The 19,084-nt window shown below is 41.6% G+C and overlaps 1 protein-coding gene and 1 long non-coding RNA gene across 4 annotated transcripts in view; one reads left to right on the top strand and one right to left on the bottom strand.

The window, feature by feature from the left end:
• Window positions 1-70: 70 nt before the first annotated feature.
• On the top strand, window positions 71-12,438 carry LOC118027435. 3 transcript variants are annotated; one of them, XR_004683826.1, is made up of 4 exons: window positions 71-209; window positions 1,163-1,275; window positions 10,576-10,726; window positions 12,137-12,438. It is a non-coding gene; the product is annotated as an uncharacterized LOC118027435 (long non-coding RNA). The 3 variants fall into 3 exon arrangements; XR_004683824.1 differs by lacking the exon at window positions 1,163-1,275 and having other exon boundaries at window positions 83-209; XR_004683825.1 differs by lacking the exon at window positions 71-209 and having other exon boundaries at window positions 427-1,275.
• Window positions 12,439-14,427: 1,989 nt separating this feature from the next.
• The window catches only part of CAGE1 (cancer antigen 1), a gene marked incomplete at its 3' end in the record, with an annotated part of 51,694 nt that continues 47,037 nt past the window's right edge, over window positions 14,428-19,084 (bottom strand). Inside the window, exon 11 of the mRNA XM_035030812.1 lies at window positions 14,428-14,482. Within this exon, the coding sequence (XP_034886703.1) occupies window positions 14,428-14,482 (55 nt within the window). The remainder of the gene's footprint in view (window positions 14,483-19,084) is intronic.

A 19,084-nucleotide genomic window follows, 5' to 3' on the forward strand; every position in this document is an offset into this window, starting at 1 on the left:
CCCCTCCTCTAGCCGAGGAACGCCGCCAACGTGGCTTCTTGGCTGGGAGTGGTGGGGAGCGCGGGCAGCCCCGGGAGTCACGTGACCGGCTGCCCGGGGCTTCCGACCTGCCAGCGAAAGTCCGCCTCCGCCCGTAGTCGCGGGCTGGCCACCTGCAGTTTGTTGCTCGCCCCGCCCTGCTCGTCCTTAGGTCCCAATTAATTAGCGTCGTAAGTAGTTTGCTTTATTTGAATGACGATCCGCCTGGTGCCCCGGCGCGGTAGTCTTTGTATAATTTTAACTAATAGTGATAGAAGGGACATGAACTACCCGTGTGTGGCACTGAAAAGCAACAATGTTTTGTCATATATATTTGTTCAAAAAACGCAAAAAGCCTAAAAAATGGACAGTGGAAAACTTTGGCTCCTATCTGCCCACACCCTCCCCCATAGTTAAATAGTGAATGCTTAAATTCTTGACATTCCAGAATTATAAATCGTCTGGAACGGTGCCTGGCATATTGTAAACATTTGGCAAATATATAATAGAGGCAACAATGGCTGTTCAGTGTCCTTCACTTTCCTTCTCTTCTAGTTGGACTTTAGGTTGCTACCAATACTCTGGTATTTCATGCCATTAAACGGTGTGAATACCAAGTACTGTTGGGCTGGACCGGTGTGAGATATCATACGGATGATGAAACAAACTAACCTTGATTGCATGCTTACTTTTGTCAATCACTATCTCTTAGAGCTGTGCTTTCATGTATAATTTATATAATCTCTAAAAATCCCTATGAGCTGGATATTATTTACTGAGAAGAAAACAGACACAGAAAGGTTAAAGGCTTAAAGGCTAGTCAAAGGCAGATCCTGGCAGTCTGGTTCCAGTACCTGCTCCGTGGCCTGAGCCATCTGCTGTTCTGTTCCTGCACTGGCTCTGCTCGAGGCCTCACTGGCCTGGGGACCCTGTATAAGAAGCGTGTGGCTGCTGTTGCCACTAATTCTGTCTGCTAAAATCACAGCCTGACAGTGCTGGGCTGAACCAACTCGGGTCCACGCCACACCACCGGGCCACCAGTGTCACTGCCACTGTTGCTGTTAAGAAGAAAACTCACAGGTCCAAAATGGCATCACTTAGGCCACATCACCAAATCTGTACTTGATACACAACGTAACTGCAGTTTCAGCTTCCCCCAGAAACGGAGTCTTAACCAGTCAGTCGGGAATTTTCTGATCAGCATCAATAAGGAATCTTGTCACATGGGCCCTTCTCCAACCTCCAAAAGAAGGCAAGGTAATCAACCTAACAAGACAGCCTGTTCTTCCCCCTCAGGGGCAGGTGACTGTGCCTGAAACAATCCTTTCTTTTCTTTTGCTAATAACTTCTTGCCCCACCCTCCTTCCTATAAATCTTTCCATTTTGAACAACTCCTCCTTGGACCTGCCCTCTACGTGCTAGATGGGATGCTGTCCAATTCATGAATCACAATAAAGCCAAGTAGATCTTTGAATTTACTCAGTTCAGTTTTGGTCTTTTAACATGGCTGGGGCAGCCACTCTGCTGCTGCCTCCATTTCTGTGGGCCACGCCGTGCTAAAGCCACCAAGGCCACGGCCACGACTTTGTGGCTGAACCTTGGCGAGTGCTCTACTGGCAAGGGAAGACTGTCCCTCCCCAACTTTCTATTTCGTGAGTTTCAAATCAGGCCTTTTCTGAGTTCCTGATGTCTGACAGGCTTTTTGACAAACGCATCCTTCTATTTAACTTGCGGCAGTCTCCTCACACCAGGAAGTGTGAACCGTGTAACAGAAAATAGATGTTATACAGTGCTCAATATCACCTCTTCTCTCCTTTCTGGACCAAGGATATCTCACTGACTCCTTCCCCTTCAGAGGATTGACTTCCAGTGGGGAGGATTCTCATTATAATCAAAATGAGATTCCTAGTAGGTCTGTCTCCCCAGTTCTCAGAACATCTTTAGACATAGCCTGAACCAGTAAGGATAATCCAGTTTAGGCTTAAACTGGGACTGCCACACCAGGTATCAAATGATTACTAATGGATTTTATTTGGGACTTGAATTTTAGATAACCAGCTGCTAAATGCTCATCAGGGACAAATAAAATGTGCCTACTCTGGATGTGACTGAGGTGCAGAATTTAGGGAAAATAAAAACATGCAACCAGAAAACAAACATATGTGACTGTGCAGTTGGTATAAAAATAAAAAGTAGTTGCCTGTGGATCAGGGAAGTAAAATACTCACCCTGATCTGGGTGCTCACAAACCTTGTATTATGATGATCTACATTCTCCCTATAATAAGCAGCTTTCTCTTGGTGCCCACCCAGAGCTCTCCCCCTTACTTGGTTCCAATCCTTGATTCATGGAATTAAGAATCTATCTATCCACTAAGCACCTGGCTGGCTTAGTCAGTAGAGCATGTGACTCTTGATCTCGGGGTTGTGAGTTTGAGCCCCATGTTGGGGGTAGAGATTACTTAAAAAATAAAATCTGTAAAAAAAAAAATCTAATTTATTTAGGTCTTTCCAAATATTTCCCCATGCTCTCCCTCTCTCTCACCTCTGCACCTATCTCTCTAAAGATACTCGTTTTCCAGGAATATACCACATCCGGTTATTCTCCTTTATATGGCTTAGGCAGATCTACAGTTGATTTTCCACTTTTGTCATTTTATTCCCTTGGAATCTGTAGAAGCAGAGCCATCTCTTCCTCTGATTACTTAAGAGTTCCCCTCAGCCTCGTTGGCAAATGGGATCATTAAGCACCAGTTTTTGTTCTGTTATATTCCTCCAGATTACCACATAGCTGAGGAACTTCCTCCTGCCCCTTAAACTTTTGCTCAACTGTTATCTTGTTAGTGGGACTTACCTTCACTGCCTAATTTAAAATCACAACTCTCCAACCTTCCCTCCCCCACACTCTCTATTCCCTTCCTTCTATTCTCCTTCATTCATGGCACTTGTTACTTTCTCACACAATATATATAGTTGATTATGTGTCCTGTCTGGAAACATCTGGAGGCCGGGGATCTTTGTGCCTTTGAATCAGTGTTACAGAAGAGTACTCTCCGTGGTAACTCGGAAAATATTTGTTGATGTCGTTGTATTGCTACAAGTGACATGTTTTCTCCACAAATTTGCGACCTCAGTTTAATTGTAGGCTTAATAAGAAATGAAAAAAATGTCAAGAAAAAAAAAAGAGTGTGTTTATTGCATGCAAGCAAAGACTTAAGTGTTCTTTCACCTAGCAAGGGCTGAAGAAAAGAATTGGTTTCTTTGTGCTATCCTTTACCTCTGAAAGAAAATCCTCATGGAAAGGGGGCACTACAGGAAAAAGAGACAGAAAATAAGGAAGACTTTCAAAGGAGTCCTGGCTCCTCGCTTAGAAGGAGGGCTTATATTCTCTCCCCAGCCTCCCAGGCATTCTTCCCATCTGGTTCTCTTTCTGCGCAATTCACAGACCTCCCCAGCTCAGATTTCCTTGAAAAGAACCAATGGACAAAAGCAGTCACCTGATCACTGTCCACAAAACCTGCTACTTACCTCCATCTGTACACTTGGGCTCTGCCTTCCTTTCTGTTACAATAAAAAATGTTCATAGGCCCACAAAGGGCATCCACCATTTGTGCTCTGTGTCCTATTTCCTGCTCAGAAACGTGTGATTCTGAGAATAGCTCTCTCTTCTCTACCTCATAATAAATTTCTACTTTTCCAATTCATTGTTCCTATCAACATACAAACATACTGTAATATTGCCCATCTTAAAAAAACAAAACTCCCTGTGGCCCCTGTTCCTCTTCAGCAACAGCCTCATTGCTCTCTGACACAGTAAAACTTCACTATCTCACCCTTCAATTTTCTTCTCCACCTATTCCAACTAGGCTTTTATTTTCACCGCTAAAACATCTCCATCTTGCTAAATCACAAAGTCTTCATCTGAGCCCTGCCCCCACCCTTCTTTCACACTTGTTTTTCTAGGCTCAGTGACAACCTTATTCTCCTAGTTTTCTTCCCACTTCACCGGCCCCTCCTTCTCCTCTACCTGGCCCCTAAAAGTAGGCTTGTTGGAATGGATATACTATGTAAGGCGGCCTGGAAAACACTCCATCTACCAAATCAGAAGGAATGCACAGGTGAGAAGGGTTCCAGCCTCTCCCGAGACCAGTGGTGGCTGTCCTCTGGAGCCCAGGCTGAGGGTTAGAGATGCTGTTACAGAACGGGGCTGATTGCAATGAGGACGAGAGGATGAGAATGAACGGAGGCCATGTGGCACCCCTTAACCATTAGACACAAGGTAGGCTTAGTTATCACCATGAGCTGCAAAGTCTGAACAGGGGAGAGGAGTGGAGAACAGGCAGGAGGAGTAACCTGGAGAGAGGCAATAATTACCAATATTAATAATACTACCAACTTAGTGTTAATTTATACCATTAAAGAAGTCAAGAAAGATCAAGAGGAGGCTGAGGGCAGTTGCCCAGTAAAGCCACAATCCCCTCCTCAGCTGGGCATGAGCCAATTCTCAATTCCAGAATTCAGTAACTGAAGAGAAGCCAGGGTGCTATGATGAGGAGCCCTGAAACACAATTCAGTAGTGAATCCGTCATCTTTCTTCAAGGGGACCTATGGACATTTGCTCACAGTAATCATGCATTGAGGAAAGGGGAACACGCAGACCTTTGGAGGATTGTTGGACACAAGTTCTAAACTGATGTTATATCCAGGACCTAAGTTGTCAACACAGCCCCCTTTTAGGGTAAAAGTATAAGGGAGCCAGGCAATAAATGGAGTCCCAGCCTGGGTCCAGCCAACAGTGGGTCCTTTAGGTTGTCAGACCCACCCATATTTGGTCCCTAAAAGTACAAATGGAATGGATATACTTGGTGGTTGAAAGAACCCTTACATTGGTTCCTAAGGGAGCCATCAGGAGTATTATGACAGGCCCCTGGGTGGCTCAGTCAATTAAGCATCCGACTCTTGGTTTCAGATCAAGTCGACCCCAGAGTCAGGCTCCACGCTCAGTGTAAAGTCTGCTTGAGATTCCCTCTTCCTCAGCCCCTCCCCCATTCATGCACACTCTCTCTCTCTCTCTCTTTCTCAAATAAATAAATAAAATCTTAGAAAAAAAGAGTATTATGATGGCTAGATGGAAGCTTCTCAAACTGCCACTACCACTCCCCTTCCCAACAGAGATAGTAAATTAAAGCACACCCAATCCCAGGGGAAGGGGAAGGTGTGTGCCACTCTGTCAAATTCCAATTTAATTTGCCAGCTGGCCCCTCCAACAGCTAGATGGATCATGGCAGATAACAGTGAAGTACTCCAAAAAGTAACCAAGTAGCAGCCTCAATGCCTCATGCTCAAGCCCAGCAGCTGATCACAGTTTGTCCTACTACCCCTTCTCTTGTATGTTCCCCAAGAACAAGATTGACCAGAATCCTGAGGAAATGGGGGGAGAAAGCAGTGATTGACTGCAAATAGGCTGGAGAAGATTTGGGGTATGTGTGATGGAAATATTCTAAAACTAGATTGTGGTAATTACTGCATGACTTTAAATTTACTTCGTAAATCACTGAGTTCTACACTTAACAACAGAGGACTTTTACAGTATGTAAATCATCCTTCAGTAAAAGGAAGAGTATGTTTAAAGATTTTATTTATTTATTTGTCGGGGGGGTGGTCACAAGCAGGGGGAGCGGCAGGCAGAGGGAGAAGCAGGCTCCCACCGAGCAAGGAGCCTGATGTGGGACTTGATCCCAGGACTCTGGGATCATGACCTGAGCCGAAGGCAGAAGCTTAACCAACTGAGCCACCCAGGCGCCCCAGGAAAGAGTATATTTAAGAAGATATATTAGTTGTAGCAGTTCCTTGTATATTTATGCTCTATAGTTTTTATAACTATTTGTGAGATAATAGAAAATATATATACTGGTCTCTGCCCTGGCTCCTGGCATAGAGCACCTGAAACTTGTATATTCCTGCGTTGGGCTCTGTGTTCAGAACAGACTCTGCTTGGGATTCTCTCTTTCCCTCTCCCCCTCACCCCCAATAAATAAATAAAATCTTAAAAAAAAAAACCTTAAAATATATATATTCTAATTGTTCTTCGTGCAAGCTTGGCCTTGCTAAATGCAAGAGGATCTGTGTTCAGTTTCACAACTCATCCCTGAGATACCATCATGAGTTCATACTGACTCCTAGAGTCCTTTGTAAACATTTCAGAGTGGAGCTGCTAGGTTTGAATTACATATGTCACTTGCTCATACCCAGAGTTGTGTTTCTGTGGGCAAATATCACTACCTTTTAAAGATAGACATAATATACAAAATATTTACATTTTTACAATAATATTAACACAGTCCTATAATTGTTCTTAACATAACGTGTCTATGAACTCAGTTCTCACAACAGCTATTACAGAGGAGCCGGGTCTTGAACCTAAATCTTATGATTCCGTGGTGAGGGCTCTTTTTCCTGTAGCATACTGTCTTCCATGTGCTATAGTTTAGAGAAGAGTGTGCTAAATACCATTAGAAACTCTCAGGTGAAATAGAGGAGGGGCGCCAGGCTGGCTCAGTCAGTGGAGCCTGTGACTCTTGATCTTGGGTTTGTGAGTTTGAGTCCCACGTTGGGTGTAGAGATTACTTAAAAATAAAACCTTTAACAAACAAACACAAATAAATACACTTTCAGATAAGGATGAGGGTGACATTTAAATTAGGCCTTGAAGGATACAAATGTGTTAAATATGAGGAACTGGTTGGTGGGGGTGGAGAAGGGAGGAAGTTTAGTGAGTTAGGGCAGGGAAGGTCATCCCCAGAAAAGGTAACAAGATGGGCAAAGTAGTGTGGGGCCAGAGCATGTAAAGCAATAGATGTGGGACTACAAAGTAAGAATCTGAAACTATGTCCTTAAAATGTAATTCAGTAAATTATGATACACACACACACACACACACACACAAACTCCATGAAATATTATACAGCCTTTAAAAATGAGACTGGCATATTGAGACTGGCAATATGGAAAAACATTCATCAGAAACACTATGAGTTGAGATGCCTGGTTGGTTAAGATCAAGTGCTTTGTAAACTGTCAATCATTTCTTAGAAGGTATAACAGGGCCTGAAAGGAGCAACCACGATAGCTTTAAAGGGGAAGAGGACTACAGGCAGAATTTTTTTCGGGCAAGAGCAAGAATTCAGTGACGAGTTACAAACTAAAGGTGGGAGAGAATCAAAACAATTGATGGGGCAAGTCCTGAAGAAGATGCGATGGGTCAGAATCACAGGAGCGAGGAACTAGAGGGAAGGAGAACAAAGTGAAGATAAAAACAGAAATTGTGAGGCAGAGAGGAAATTGTACCTCCTTGTCATATCCTGTGGTGAGAGCCAAAGCTTTGCTCCAAGGCAGAGGCTGTGCCTATTTCAAACCTTTGCCTCTCCCCTCCAGCCTCCAACTGCAAGAAGAGAGGGAAGCTTTCAGCCATGAGCTCCCACTTACCACGGCACAGTCCCTGGCTGCCTTGAGTATGCCTGTCCTGATCTCCTTTCCTCCAGGCTCAGCGGAAGAGGTGTCCCTCTTCCTATGAGGTGCTGGTGAATCGAGTCTCTGTTTCCTCCCCTAAGACCTTGACTCATCAATTAACCCTGCTTATCCCTTTATCTTTTTTTTTTTAATTTTTTAAAGATTTTATTTATTTATTTGACAGAGAGAGACATAGGAAGAGAGGGAACACAAGCAGGGGGAATGGCAGAGGGAGAACAGGCCTCCCGCCGAGCAGGGAGCCCGATGCGGGACTCGATCCCAGGACCCTGGGACCATGACCTGAGCCGAAGGCAGACACCTAACAACTGAGCCACCCAGGTGTCCCATCATCCCTTTATCTTTAGTCCCTTCCCTGGCCACTGGATCTTTCTCTGCATGTATTTAATGGCTTCTTAAATATCTGCTGGATGTTTCACAGCAACCTCACACTTGTGCTATCTTTCCCTGCAAACCAGCTGTCCCTCTTGTGTTCTCTACTTCAGTTAGGACAACACACCCAGTACCCTGCTGGGCTTCCCAGGTTCCTCAGTCCTCACCCCTGCTTTGAACAAATCCTTTTCACTTTACCTCTGACATTGCCGGACATCCTTATCTTCCTCTTTATTTTCACTGCCACGATTTTAGTTTCTGGTATCACTTTTCCTTGCCTGGAGCACTGTAGCCGTATCTCAACAGGTGCTCCTGGTTCTGGCATCACCCATCATCAACCTACCCTTTACACCACTTTTAGGGTGATCTTTCAAAATGCATATCTGACCACATCAATCCTCTACTTAAAATCTTTCAGAGCTTCTCATGAGGATAAAGTTCACATTATTTGGCAAGGCAATCAATGCTATTCATGATCGTCTTCGTCTCCTGCTATATGAAGAACGTGGGTTTTATTTATTATTATTTTTTTAAAGATTTTATTTATTTGTCAAAGAGAGAGAGAGAGAGAGAATATGCAGGGGGAGTGGCAGGCAGAGGGAGAGGGAGAAGCAGGCTCCAGACTGGGCAGGGAGCCCAATGTGGGACTCAATCCCAGGACTCCGGGACCATGACCTGAGCCAAAGGCAGATGCCTTAACTGACTGAGCCACCCAGGCACCCCAAACGTGGGTTTTAGACACGACTTGTGGTTCAGGGGATATAACACAACGCCTATCGGGCCTCCATGCTTTGAATGTGCTCTTGCTTTCCCCTTCCATCTGTCTGGGGAATATCCAGTCAGCGATAGATCTGGCTCAGGTATCACCCTCTGTGGTTGAAATCTTCCCTGAGTTTCCCCGCACATAGTCCTGGGCCATTTCATCTATGCTTCTAGACCACCCTGGGCAGGTACACCAGCACCCCACTCTAGAACAGAGTCTATCTCCCTTGGTAGATGATGTAGTCCCTCATGATTTTTGCCTGATTTTACATTGTGTCCTTGGCATCTAACACCGAGGCTGTCACATAGTTTATTGAAAGTCACTAAATGTGTATTGAACAAAGCACAGGCTTAGACTCTGTATCCTTGAGTCACGTACCAAAGGAGGCACATTCATTTTGAGACTACCTGCGGGAAAAAGATCATAAATGTCTAATAATATACATGGCAAAGATAGCGCTTATGCACACGCTCCTGTTTGCAGACAACCCCTCCTAATCCTTCCTTTCCAACTGCTTCATCACATTCATGTGCGGATTCCAGAATTGCATTAGCCGTCGTTACGTTCATATTTGCCTTTCTCCTACCATATTTTAATTTTCCTTAGAGGATCCCCTAAAACTATTAATAATAGTGTATCTTTTTAAACTTGAATCACTTCCAGAACTTTCAGTGCTTAGTTTTCTGAAACACAGCACTGTGATAACTGCAACAGGCTGTGCATTTCTCATCATTTGTCTTCAACAGTATTGCAATTTGCTGAATTTGCGAAGTTAAATTTTCTGTTTCAAAATTCACGTAAGATTTGTCTTACAGAATTCCTCAGCAAAAATGACAATGATAATAATAGCTTTTATTTATTCAGCACTTCCTTCAAGGCGAGATATATATTCTCCCTGTATTTTCCTCTTGTATTTACCTGAGTAATTTAAGTGCAAAACTAGTATCAGTGAGCTAAAATCATTTCTTCCCTTCCAATAGTTGATTAAACAGCTACCTCTCCATCCTGGCTCTGGGATTTATCAAAGGATAATATGTATGTATGTACATTTGTTTTTCTGATACATCTCACAAAGTCAGTTGTCACTGGTTCCTTTGTTTAAATTCAGAAATAATTGCTCAAAACTGTGTTAAAATAGATTTATGAGGGTTACATCTCAGACCAGTCCTCTCCTTTCATCTGGGTTTTAATTCCAAAGGATTTCAGAATTAGTGTCTTAAAATTTGGTTGGTAGTAGGAAGAGCTTGCCTGCTTAGAGAGAAAAAGGATGTCCTGCAGGGGGAACAAGAAGTTGAAATGAGATAAATTACTATTTTTATGTGTCATTAAAGGTTTGATATATGGAAGTGCTATTCTGTGTGAATGAAAATACACATTTGGAAAAGAAGCCACTGTATTCCCTGTTTATGCTAAAGTAGACTATGTTTCATTGTTCACGGGAGTAAATTAGAAGAAAAGTAATCACATTTTTTGGAATGTAAAATTTCATCATTTATATAGATTTTAATGTATCATTTGTATGATTGACCTGGGTTCTATACTTAGTAATAATGACTCTGCTCCTGGATTGGTTGACAAAAATGATTAATGTTTAATCTTCAGTCCTGTTTAATTTAAATAATTTCTATTTCCTTCTAAAACATCTGGCATCTAAAAATGAAAGGAAAAAAATGTATCTTTAATTTTTAGGAAACACAGGCATTCAGTGACAGAACAGCTGATTCTTGATTCCATATGGAATTCTTGCTTACATATGCAGTTCTTATTCCATAAACAGCTAATTCTTAAATACACATGGAAAAGGGGTACAACCTATAGATAGATGAACTTCTCAGATAATACCAATACTATATTTTAATAAATATTTTTGTTTGTTTTAACCTTTTTCCCATTAAGGAACGTGACAAGGAACAAGGATGGTTGAGTTTCATCTTCCTTGGTTTGGTTGCCAGCTGGCAGAATGAAGAAAAAGGAACAGAAGCAAGAATCTAAGTGATTCATGAAGTGACTTATCAGCACAGTATAACTAAGAATTGGTAGTATTAAGGTATTCTCATAACTCGACTATTAGAACAGCTGGGGCTCAGTGGGGCATATAGAGACATGCCCTTTGATTGTACCCCTCTTCCACAAGGCTATGCCACATATAAGCCATGGGTTTTCATGAATACATACCCTTGGCCCAGGGTGGGACAAGGGCAACAGTGGCTGTATCTTCTATTAAGAATTAATCCAGCATGGATAGCATTGGTCCTGGGTCCTGAGTCTGTCTAACACTGCCTCCTATTTCGTACCTATTATGGGATAGGTGCTTGGGCACACCATAATGAATATGAGACAAGCCCTGCGCTAAAAGGGTTCTAGTCAAGCTGGAGCTTGAGCTGGCAGGTAAGTTTGTGAGGTGGGAACTAAAATAAGGGGACACAAGGAATTGAGAGAGAGCATTCCTGGCAGGGGAAGCTGTATGGGCAATAACAGGAAGGCACAAAAATAACATAGCATGTTTGGAAAGTGGCAAGTGGTTAGATATGGTTGGGTGTATGATGGCGAGAAGGAAGCAGTGAATGAGAAGACTGGGGAGGAAGGTGAGGGCCAGCTCATAGAGGACCTTATATGCTGTGTTAGGGAGCTCCATTTGATCCAGAACGCAGTGGGGAACCACTGAAGGGTTTTATGTAGAGAAGGGGCATCATCCTATTTGCTTCTGAAAGATCATGGTCTACTTGGTGGAGGATGGAAGGAAGGGGCACTAAACTAGAGGCAGAAACACCAAGTAGATGACTGTCATAGGCCACATAAGAAATAATGAGGACCTGAAATGAAGCAGTAGCTGCAGAGATGAAGTGAGGACACTGATAGAAGGGAAATGTCAGAGGGAGGGCTTCCCAGTTACAGGACGTACGATGATCAGAGGCCGAAGAGGCCTCATCTGAGGACAGAAAGGAAAGCTAAGCTGAACATTCCTGAAATTTAATCTTGTGCTACTGTGGAATTACATGGAGATATAACATTCTTTATAGTGATCATCAATATGACCTACCATGGTCAAGGACTTTGGATGATTTTCTAATCTTCTGGGCCTGTAGGAGAGAGAAAGAGAATGAGGTGAAAAACCAGGGTGGTGGCAGTGGTGGCTAGAAGGGCTAAAACAGTGAACCTAGTAAACAAGGACACCATTATTTAATAAATTCTTGCCCTCAGTTGCAAGGAGAAATTGCCACTTAGGATAGAACTATGAGACCCTAAAAGATCAAGCTTTTCAGTGTGTGTAATATATGGATCAGTCTCATTGCAATTGAATAAACATATTGAGCCACAGTCTTGCTGTGTTTTAACATTCTCATGAATTTCTTTGGGATAAGATTCTGGCTCCTTGAAAGTGATAAAGAACTAGAGACAAAAAAAAAATCTGAAACTATTAACGTGCTGTGCTCGCTTCTATCTCCTTTTCCCCCAGTCTTCCACTCCTGAAGACAACTGGCACCAGGAGCATCATAATTCTGAGATGGTGCAGGGGTAGTCTAAGGCACATTCCCATTGTTGAATTTACTGAGGCCCATGGGAAGCTTCGAGGATGGTGGCTGAAGGCTCCTGTAAGTCTCCGGTTTTCTAAGAAACAGCCTTGATCAGCTGGAAAGGGCCTTGTGAGATCTTCAGCTCCAGCTCACCCCCAGGCTTCAAAGCCAATCTAAATCTATACAAAAGGCCTCAAATCCATTGTATAATTGGCTAGGTATCAATAAACAACTATCCGGACTAGTGAAATGTGTGAATTTATATGCTGATTTTCTTATTTTAAAATGATTCTGGGAAAAAATATTCCACAGTTTCTGTCAGCAACTCAGAGAAGATTCATAATTAGGTTAAATCAGCAATTACTGAGCATCTGTAATATGCCAGCCATCAGATCATATTCTTTCATATTAGGAATAAAACCCCTCATAGTTAATCTATCACTTTGCAAATACTAGTATAAATCTGCTAAGGGGGTTTAATTTTCAAAACATAGTTGTATTGCAAATGGTATGCTGAACATTCATGACTCACGACATAGTCAATATGCAACTTTAATGTCTGCCTCCTGTTTCTACTTTAGACTTTCTTCACTCAGGGGAGCTTTTCCTTTGCCATTGGCTGAATATGAAACAGGCCCAGTGAGGTTTTATGCTTACTCTAAGATAAGGTCAGTCCTCACTGTGCAACATGCATACAGTCTCAATTCGATAAGCAGAATGTCCAGTCTTAAATATTAATCCTTTAATCGTCATTCAAAAGTAGGATTTCTCATCCCCTTCTCTAAGCTAAGCCTTGTAGTTGGTGGACACCACCTGCCACTGGAAGTCAATTTCCGCTCTCTCTTGGTTCTCCACCTTCTCCATTTGCAGGACGAGGGAGAAGAAGTAAGGGGATAGGACATTTTTACTTGGCTTGGTGGCTTCCGAGTCTCTGGGCTTGGAAAGTAGCTTGGAAAGTAGCTAAGCTGATTCTCTCTCTGCGGAGCTTGCCATGGCGAGGGACCTATGTCCTATAGTTGCCCTTGACCGAGGCTGATGCATCTCTCTTCTGGTGGTCACTTGATAGTCCTTCATCAGCCCCTAAGAATCTGGCATTCTCTTCCAGCCTCTTGCTGCTGGTGTCCCTCCAGGCGGCTTTGGGCAGAGCCCAAGATAACTCAACTCCCTCCTGCTTGGTTCTTAACAAACTGTCACACACATCTTTTGTCCTGGTGACAAACTCAGAGAAAACAGGCCCCTCTGTGGGGCTACCACAGCTTGCTTTAGTTTTCTCAGGCATGGGGCATCACTGATCCCCTGTTTCCCAACTTTTAGGAAATGCAGATCAAAGTTCTCCAGGCAATCTTCTAGAAACCCTCTCGCCAGGCTTTAGATAAAAGAGGTAGAATCATTTGGGGGCAATGGGAGTCCACAACATGACAGATTCAAAGAAATTTCTTCTCCAGTCTTCCCTACTCTCTTTTTATATATTGGATCTGGCCAAGAGATACGAGTCATGAAACAGGTTCTTTGAAATTTCCTTCAGAAACTCTGCACACGGGGGAAACTCACTCTCACTTTAAGAACTGGCAACTGTTTGGGCGCCTGGGTGGCTCAGATGGTTGGGCGTCTGCCTTCGGCTCAGGTCATGATCCCAGGGTCCTGGGATCGAGTCCCGCATCGGGCTCTCTGCTCCTTGGGAGCCTGCTTCTCCCTCTGCCTCTCTCTCTCTCTGTCTCTCATGAATAAATAAATAAAAATCTTTAAAAAAAAAGAAAAAGAACTGGCAACTGTTTTATTAACACCTCAAGGACTAGGCCACGAAGAACCCCATTTTAACATCCTGCTATGGTCTTAATCAACCCCATAGGGTCTGTGCACATACCATGTAGTATCAAATCTACAGAAATAATGGATGGTAAGTTTAACATTAGTATAAGAAAATCTGGTCATAAAATACATATATAAGCTGTTTTGCTGTAGACAAAAATCTTAGCTCATAATCTTTATGATATCTTCCTTAGAGGTGATTGTAAGTTCCACGAGGGCAGGTATTCTGGCTTTCCAATTCAAGTTCTACAAAAAACTTTTATGAAGCAACTATTTTATGCTAGGCAAAATACCAAGCACTTGCATATAGTTTATCTTAAATTAAAAGAAGGAGAAAAGATGTATTATTTATATACTTATGTTTTAAAGTTAAAGACATTATTATTTAGAAAAAAAGAGAAAAACTTACTGTGGTTTTTTTTCTTGCTCTCTCTCCGGGCCTAATTAAGTCTTCCAAATGTTTATTTCTCTCTTCTAAACTGGAGGGAGAAACAATTGAATTTTATGACTAAAATTGACTTTTCTAAACTGATATTTTGTTGGACTCACTGGAGGATTTGAGAAGATGAATATAAATGGCAAATCTGGCTTTTTGTCAAAGTCTCTCATCCATCTACCTCACCATACGACAATTTGGGATTTTTTTTTTTTTTAATATTTTATTTATTTATTTGACAGAGAGAGAGCACAAGTAGGGGGAGCAGGGAAAGGGAGAGAAAAGAGCAGACTTCCCGTGCAGCAAGGAGCCCAATGTGGGACTCGATCCCAGGACCCTGGGATCATGACCTGAGCCGAAGGCAGACGCTTAACCGACAGAGCCACCCAGGCACCCTGACAATTTGGGATTCTTTCCTAGCAACTCCAATAATTTAATCAGTTTCTCCCTTTAGGGGTTCCAGTAGTGAGGAGGGAAAGTAGACAGTAGTAAACCTATAAAGTGACAGTTCAATGTTCTATTCATTTACACAGACAGTGGGTAGAGAACTGATCCCTGGTTCCCTGATTCCCCATGAAGAAACTCAACATCATCCTGGGGGTGTGTGTAACATGTTAAAAACACAGCCCCTGAACTGTGAGCTGCTTTAACCTGGGGAAATGTGTAATAGTGTCATAGGAAGGATCATAGCACTCAGATGCCTGTTAGAGATTTACTTGTGTTTTACTTTTATGGCTTTCAACAAGAGAGATACCAGCAGGTTCCCTTTTTGCCTCTAGGAGGTCAAATTCAATTAAAATAGTCTCTTCCCAAACTTGCTTTCCCATCCAGGGACAGTTTGTTACTTTCCTGTGACTGCTGTAACAAATTACTACAACCTTGGCTTGGAACAACACATATTTATTTGAGAGGTCAGAGGTCTGAAATCAGAGGCACTGGGCTAAAATCAAGGTGTCAGCGAGGATGTGCTCCCTCTAGAGGCTCAGGAGGAGTATTCTTTGCCTTGCCTTTTCCATCATGTCTGGCTGCAGTCCTAATTCCTTGGTGCCTGGCTGTCAGCACATCGCCTTTTCTGCCTGATTGCTTGCTTGATCACATTGCCTTCTCGTCATCAAATTTCTCTCTGCTTCCCTCCTACAACAACAATTATGACTGCATTTCGGGCTCCCCCAAATAATCCAGGATAATCTTGCCATCTCGAGATCCTTAATTTAATCACATCTGCCAAGTCCCTTTTGCCAGATAAGGGCACATTCTCAAGTTCCAGGGAATTGAACTTGTATCTCTTTGGGAAGCCATTACTCAGCCCACCACAGAGATAGGAAATTCTCTTGCAGGAGTCATCACCTCAAATGCAAATGTCTATGGAAGACTCAGTATACAGAAATACAATTGATTTTTGTATATTGATCTTGTGCCCCCCAACTTTGTTAATCTCTTAATAGTCCTAGTAGCTTTTTGTAGATTTCATCAGATTTTCTACACAGATGATCATGTCATTTAAAAAACAAATTCATTTTTGCTTGTTCATTTTCAACTTGAATGTCTTTTAGTTCTTTCTGATTGCATTGGGCAGAACTTCCAGTACAATGTAAATAGAAGTCTTATTTCTGATCCTGAAAAAGTATTCAGTCTCTCATTATTAAGTATGATTTTTAACAGTACTTTTTCTATGGATGCTGCTCATAATTGAATGAGTTCCCTTCTATTCCTAGTTTGTTTGGAGTTTGTATCAGGAATGGCTTTTGTGAAATGTTTTTTCTGTCTGATCACATGCTTTTTCCTTTTTAATTTTTAATATGTTGTCTTACGTTAATAGGATTACTTCACATAGAGCTGACTTCCCCCTTTCTTTTGCCCATATAAGGTAGCGTTCACAGGCTTCAGGGATTAGGACTCGGATATTTTGTAGGGAGCCATGTTTTCTATATGCCATAATTATTGTTCTGCCCTTTACTTTTACCTCTCCTTTTTCTCATGCCAACCCTTTTTCATTAAAAAAGAAAAAAAGTCAAAGAAATACAATGGAATTATGACTATAAATAGAGCAGTGAACCATTGTTCACTATATTCTCTGTGATCAAGGTATTTAAACCATGGATTCTAAGATTTTATTTATTTATTTATTTGGCGGGGGGAGGAGCCGTGGGAGAGGGAGAGAGAGAATCTCAAGCAGACTCTGTGCTGAGTGCAGAGCCTGACACGGGGCTTGATATCATGATCCTGAGATCATGGCCTGAGCCGAAACCAAGAGTTGGACACTTAACCGACTGAGCCACCCAGGCTCCCCCAAGCCATGGACTTTTAATAGCATGTTCAAGCCAAGCAAATATTGTTGATCACCCTGTACTCAGACTATAATGGAATTAGGAAGAAAGGTTATGAATTTACACTCTGGGATTTTCTGTGACTTCTGATTTGGTTTTGCATGGAAAAACATTTGTGGGGACTTCACGTGGGTAGAAACCACAGTTGCTATGAAAGGGCAGGAACTGTTATCTGTGAATCCAGTGTTCTCTGTAAGAGACATGGCCTTGGAGATATTCTTTGAGGACTCAGGGGGTACTCTATGGGTGGTAAATAGTGAATACATTAATGTAAAGGACACTGATAAGTGCCCTTAAAGCCTATATAGTACAGTCCATGATGGATAGACAATGAAGTGGAAGATCACCTAGAATAACAAGGTAGCATGGCTGGAGAAGATGGGAGGCCAGGACAGGAAATGAACTGAGACTTTTTTTTTATTACAACTTTCAACCCATTACTCCATGGATATTTTATTGTGCTCCACTTACTTATTCTTTAATCTTCCAATAAGGACGAACATATCTTCTCAAAGTTCATGCACATTTTTTGTAGGGAACTTTTGTTTGCTATTATAAATAGAGTTTTAAAGCTTGCATTTATTTACAGTGTGTTGGTCATGTACAGAAATTCGGTTGACTTTGGAACTTTTTCTTTTAATTGTCATTTTTACTAAAAATATCAGTAATATATCTGTAGATTGTTTTGGGCTTTCTGTGTAGGTAATTATATCATTGGAAAATAATAACAATTTTGTTACCTTCAGACCAATCTTTATAACTTTTCTTTCTTTTTTTAAAAAGATTTATTTATTTGCGAGAGGGAGAGCATGAACAGGAGGGGCAGAGGGAGAGAGAATCTCAATCAAACTCAGTGCTGAGCACGGAGCCCAAAGTGGGGTTCAGTCCCACAACCCTGAGATCATCACTAGAGCTGAAACCAAGAGTCAGATGCTTAACTGACTGAGCCACCCAGGCGACCCTACAATTTTTCTTTCTTTCTTCTTATGGCACTGGTGAGGACTGCTAGGATATTGCTAAATAGAATTGGCAACAACCATGGGTTTATTCATCTTGTTCCTAATTTTTAGATGACATACTTGGAGTGTTTCAGTTGATTATTATATTGGCTTTGATTTTTTGGGGGGGGAAGGTGATGGGAACATAACTCTTAATCAAAAAGTAGAAGATTCCCTTACTTGTATTTTTGTCATGAGCTCTCCAAAAAAAAAAAAAAAAAAAAAAAGAAACCAAACCAAAAAACAAACAAAACAAAACAAAAAAACTTTTAATGTATACTGGTGTAGAATTCCTGAACCCACTGAAATAATTTCTCCCTTAATCATTTAATGTGGTGGATTTTTAATAGACTTTCTAACGTTGAACCTTTCATTGCTGTGATAAATTTAATTTGCTCAGGATGCACTATTGTTTCTTTCATTGCTGGGTTCAGTTTGTTTATAAGTTTTGTTTAGAATTTTTGCATATTTATGATGAAATTAGCTTATCATTTACTTCTCAGGCTGTCCTTGTCTGGTTTTAATGTTAAGATTATATTATTTGTCTATCTTTTGAAATAATTTGCTTAAGATTGGGTTTATCTGTTTATTAAATGCTTGGGAAAAGTGTGAGTATTTTATAGTTTTCTGAGTATAGATTCTTTGTCTCTTTGGTTAGATTTATTCCTAGGGATCTTATGGTTTTGGGTACAATTGTAAATTGGATCGACTCCTTAATTTCTCTTTCTTCTGTCTTGTTGTTGGTGTATACAATGCAACTGATTTTTGTGCATTGATTTTATATCCTGCCACTTTACTGAATCCCTGTATAAGTTCTAGCAGTTTCGGGGTGGAGCCTTTTGGGTTTTCCACATAAAGTGTCATATCATCTGCAAAGAGTGAGAGTTTGACTTCTTTGCCGATTTGGAGGCCTTTTATTTCTTTTTGTTGTCTGATTGCTGTGGCTAGGACTTCTAATAACAATGTTGAATAGCAGTGGTGATAGTGGACATCCGTGCCATGTTCCTGACCTTAGGGGGAAAGGCTCTCAGTTTTTCCCCATTGAGAATGATATTCGCTGTGGGTTTTTCATAGATGGCTTTTATGATATTAAGGTATGTGCCCTCTATCCCCTTTTGATCAAGAAAGGATGCTGTACTTTGTCAAATGCTTTTTCTACATCTATTGAGAGTATCATATGGTTCTTGTTCTTTCTTTTATTAATCAAAAAACTGCTTTAATATGCTTAATGGTAATTCCGATTTTCTTTCTTCCCTGAGTCAATCTGAAAATATTTTTTTTGTAGGGGCACCTAGGTGGCTCAGTCAGTTCAGGTCAAGG

Source organism: Mirounga leonina, unplaced genomic scaffold (genome assembly GCF_011800145.1).
Source record: "Mirounga leonina isolate KUSES-001 unplaced genomic scaffold, KU_Mleo_1.0 Mir_366, whole genome shotgun sequence".
Taxonomy (NCBI): Eukaryota; Metazoa; Chordata; class Mammalia; order Carnivora; family Phocidae; genus Mirounga; species Mirounga leonina.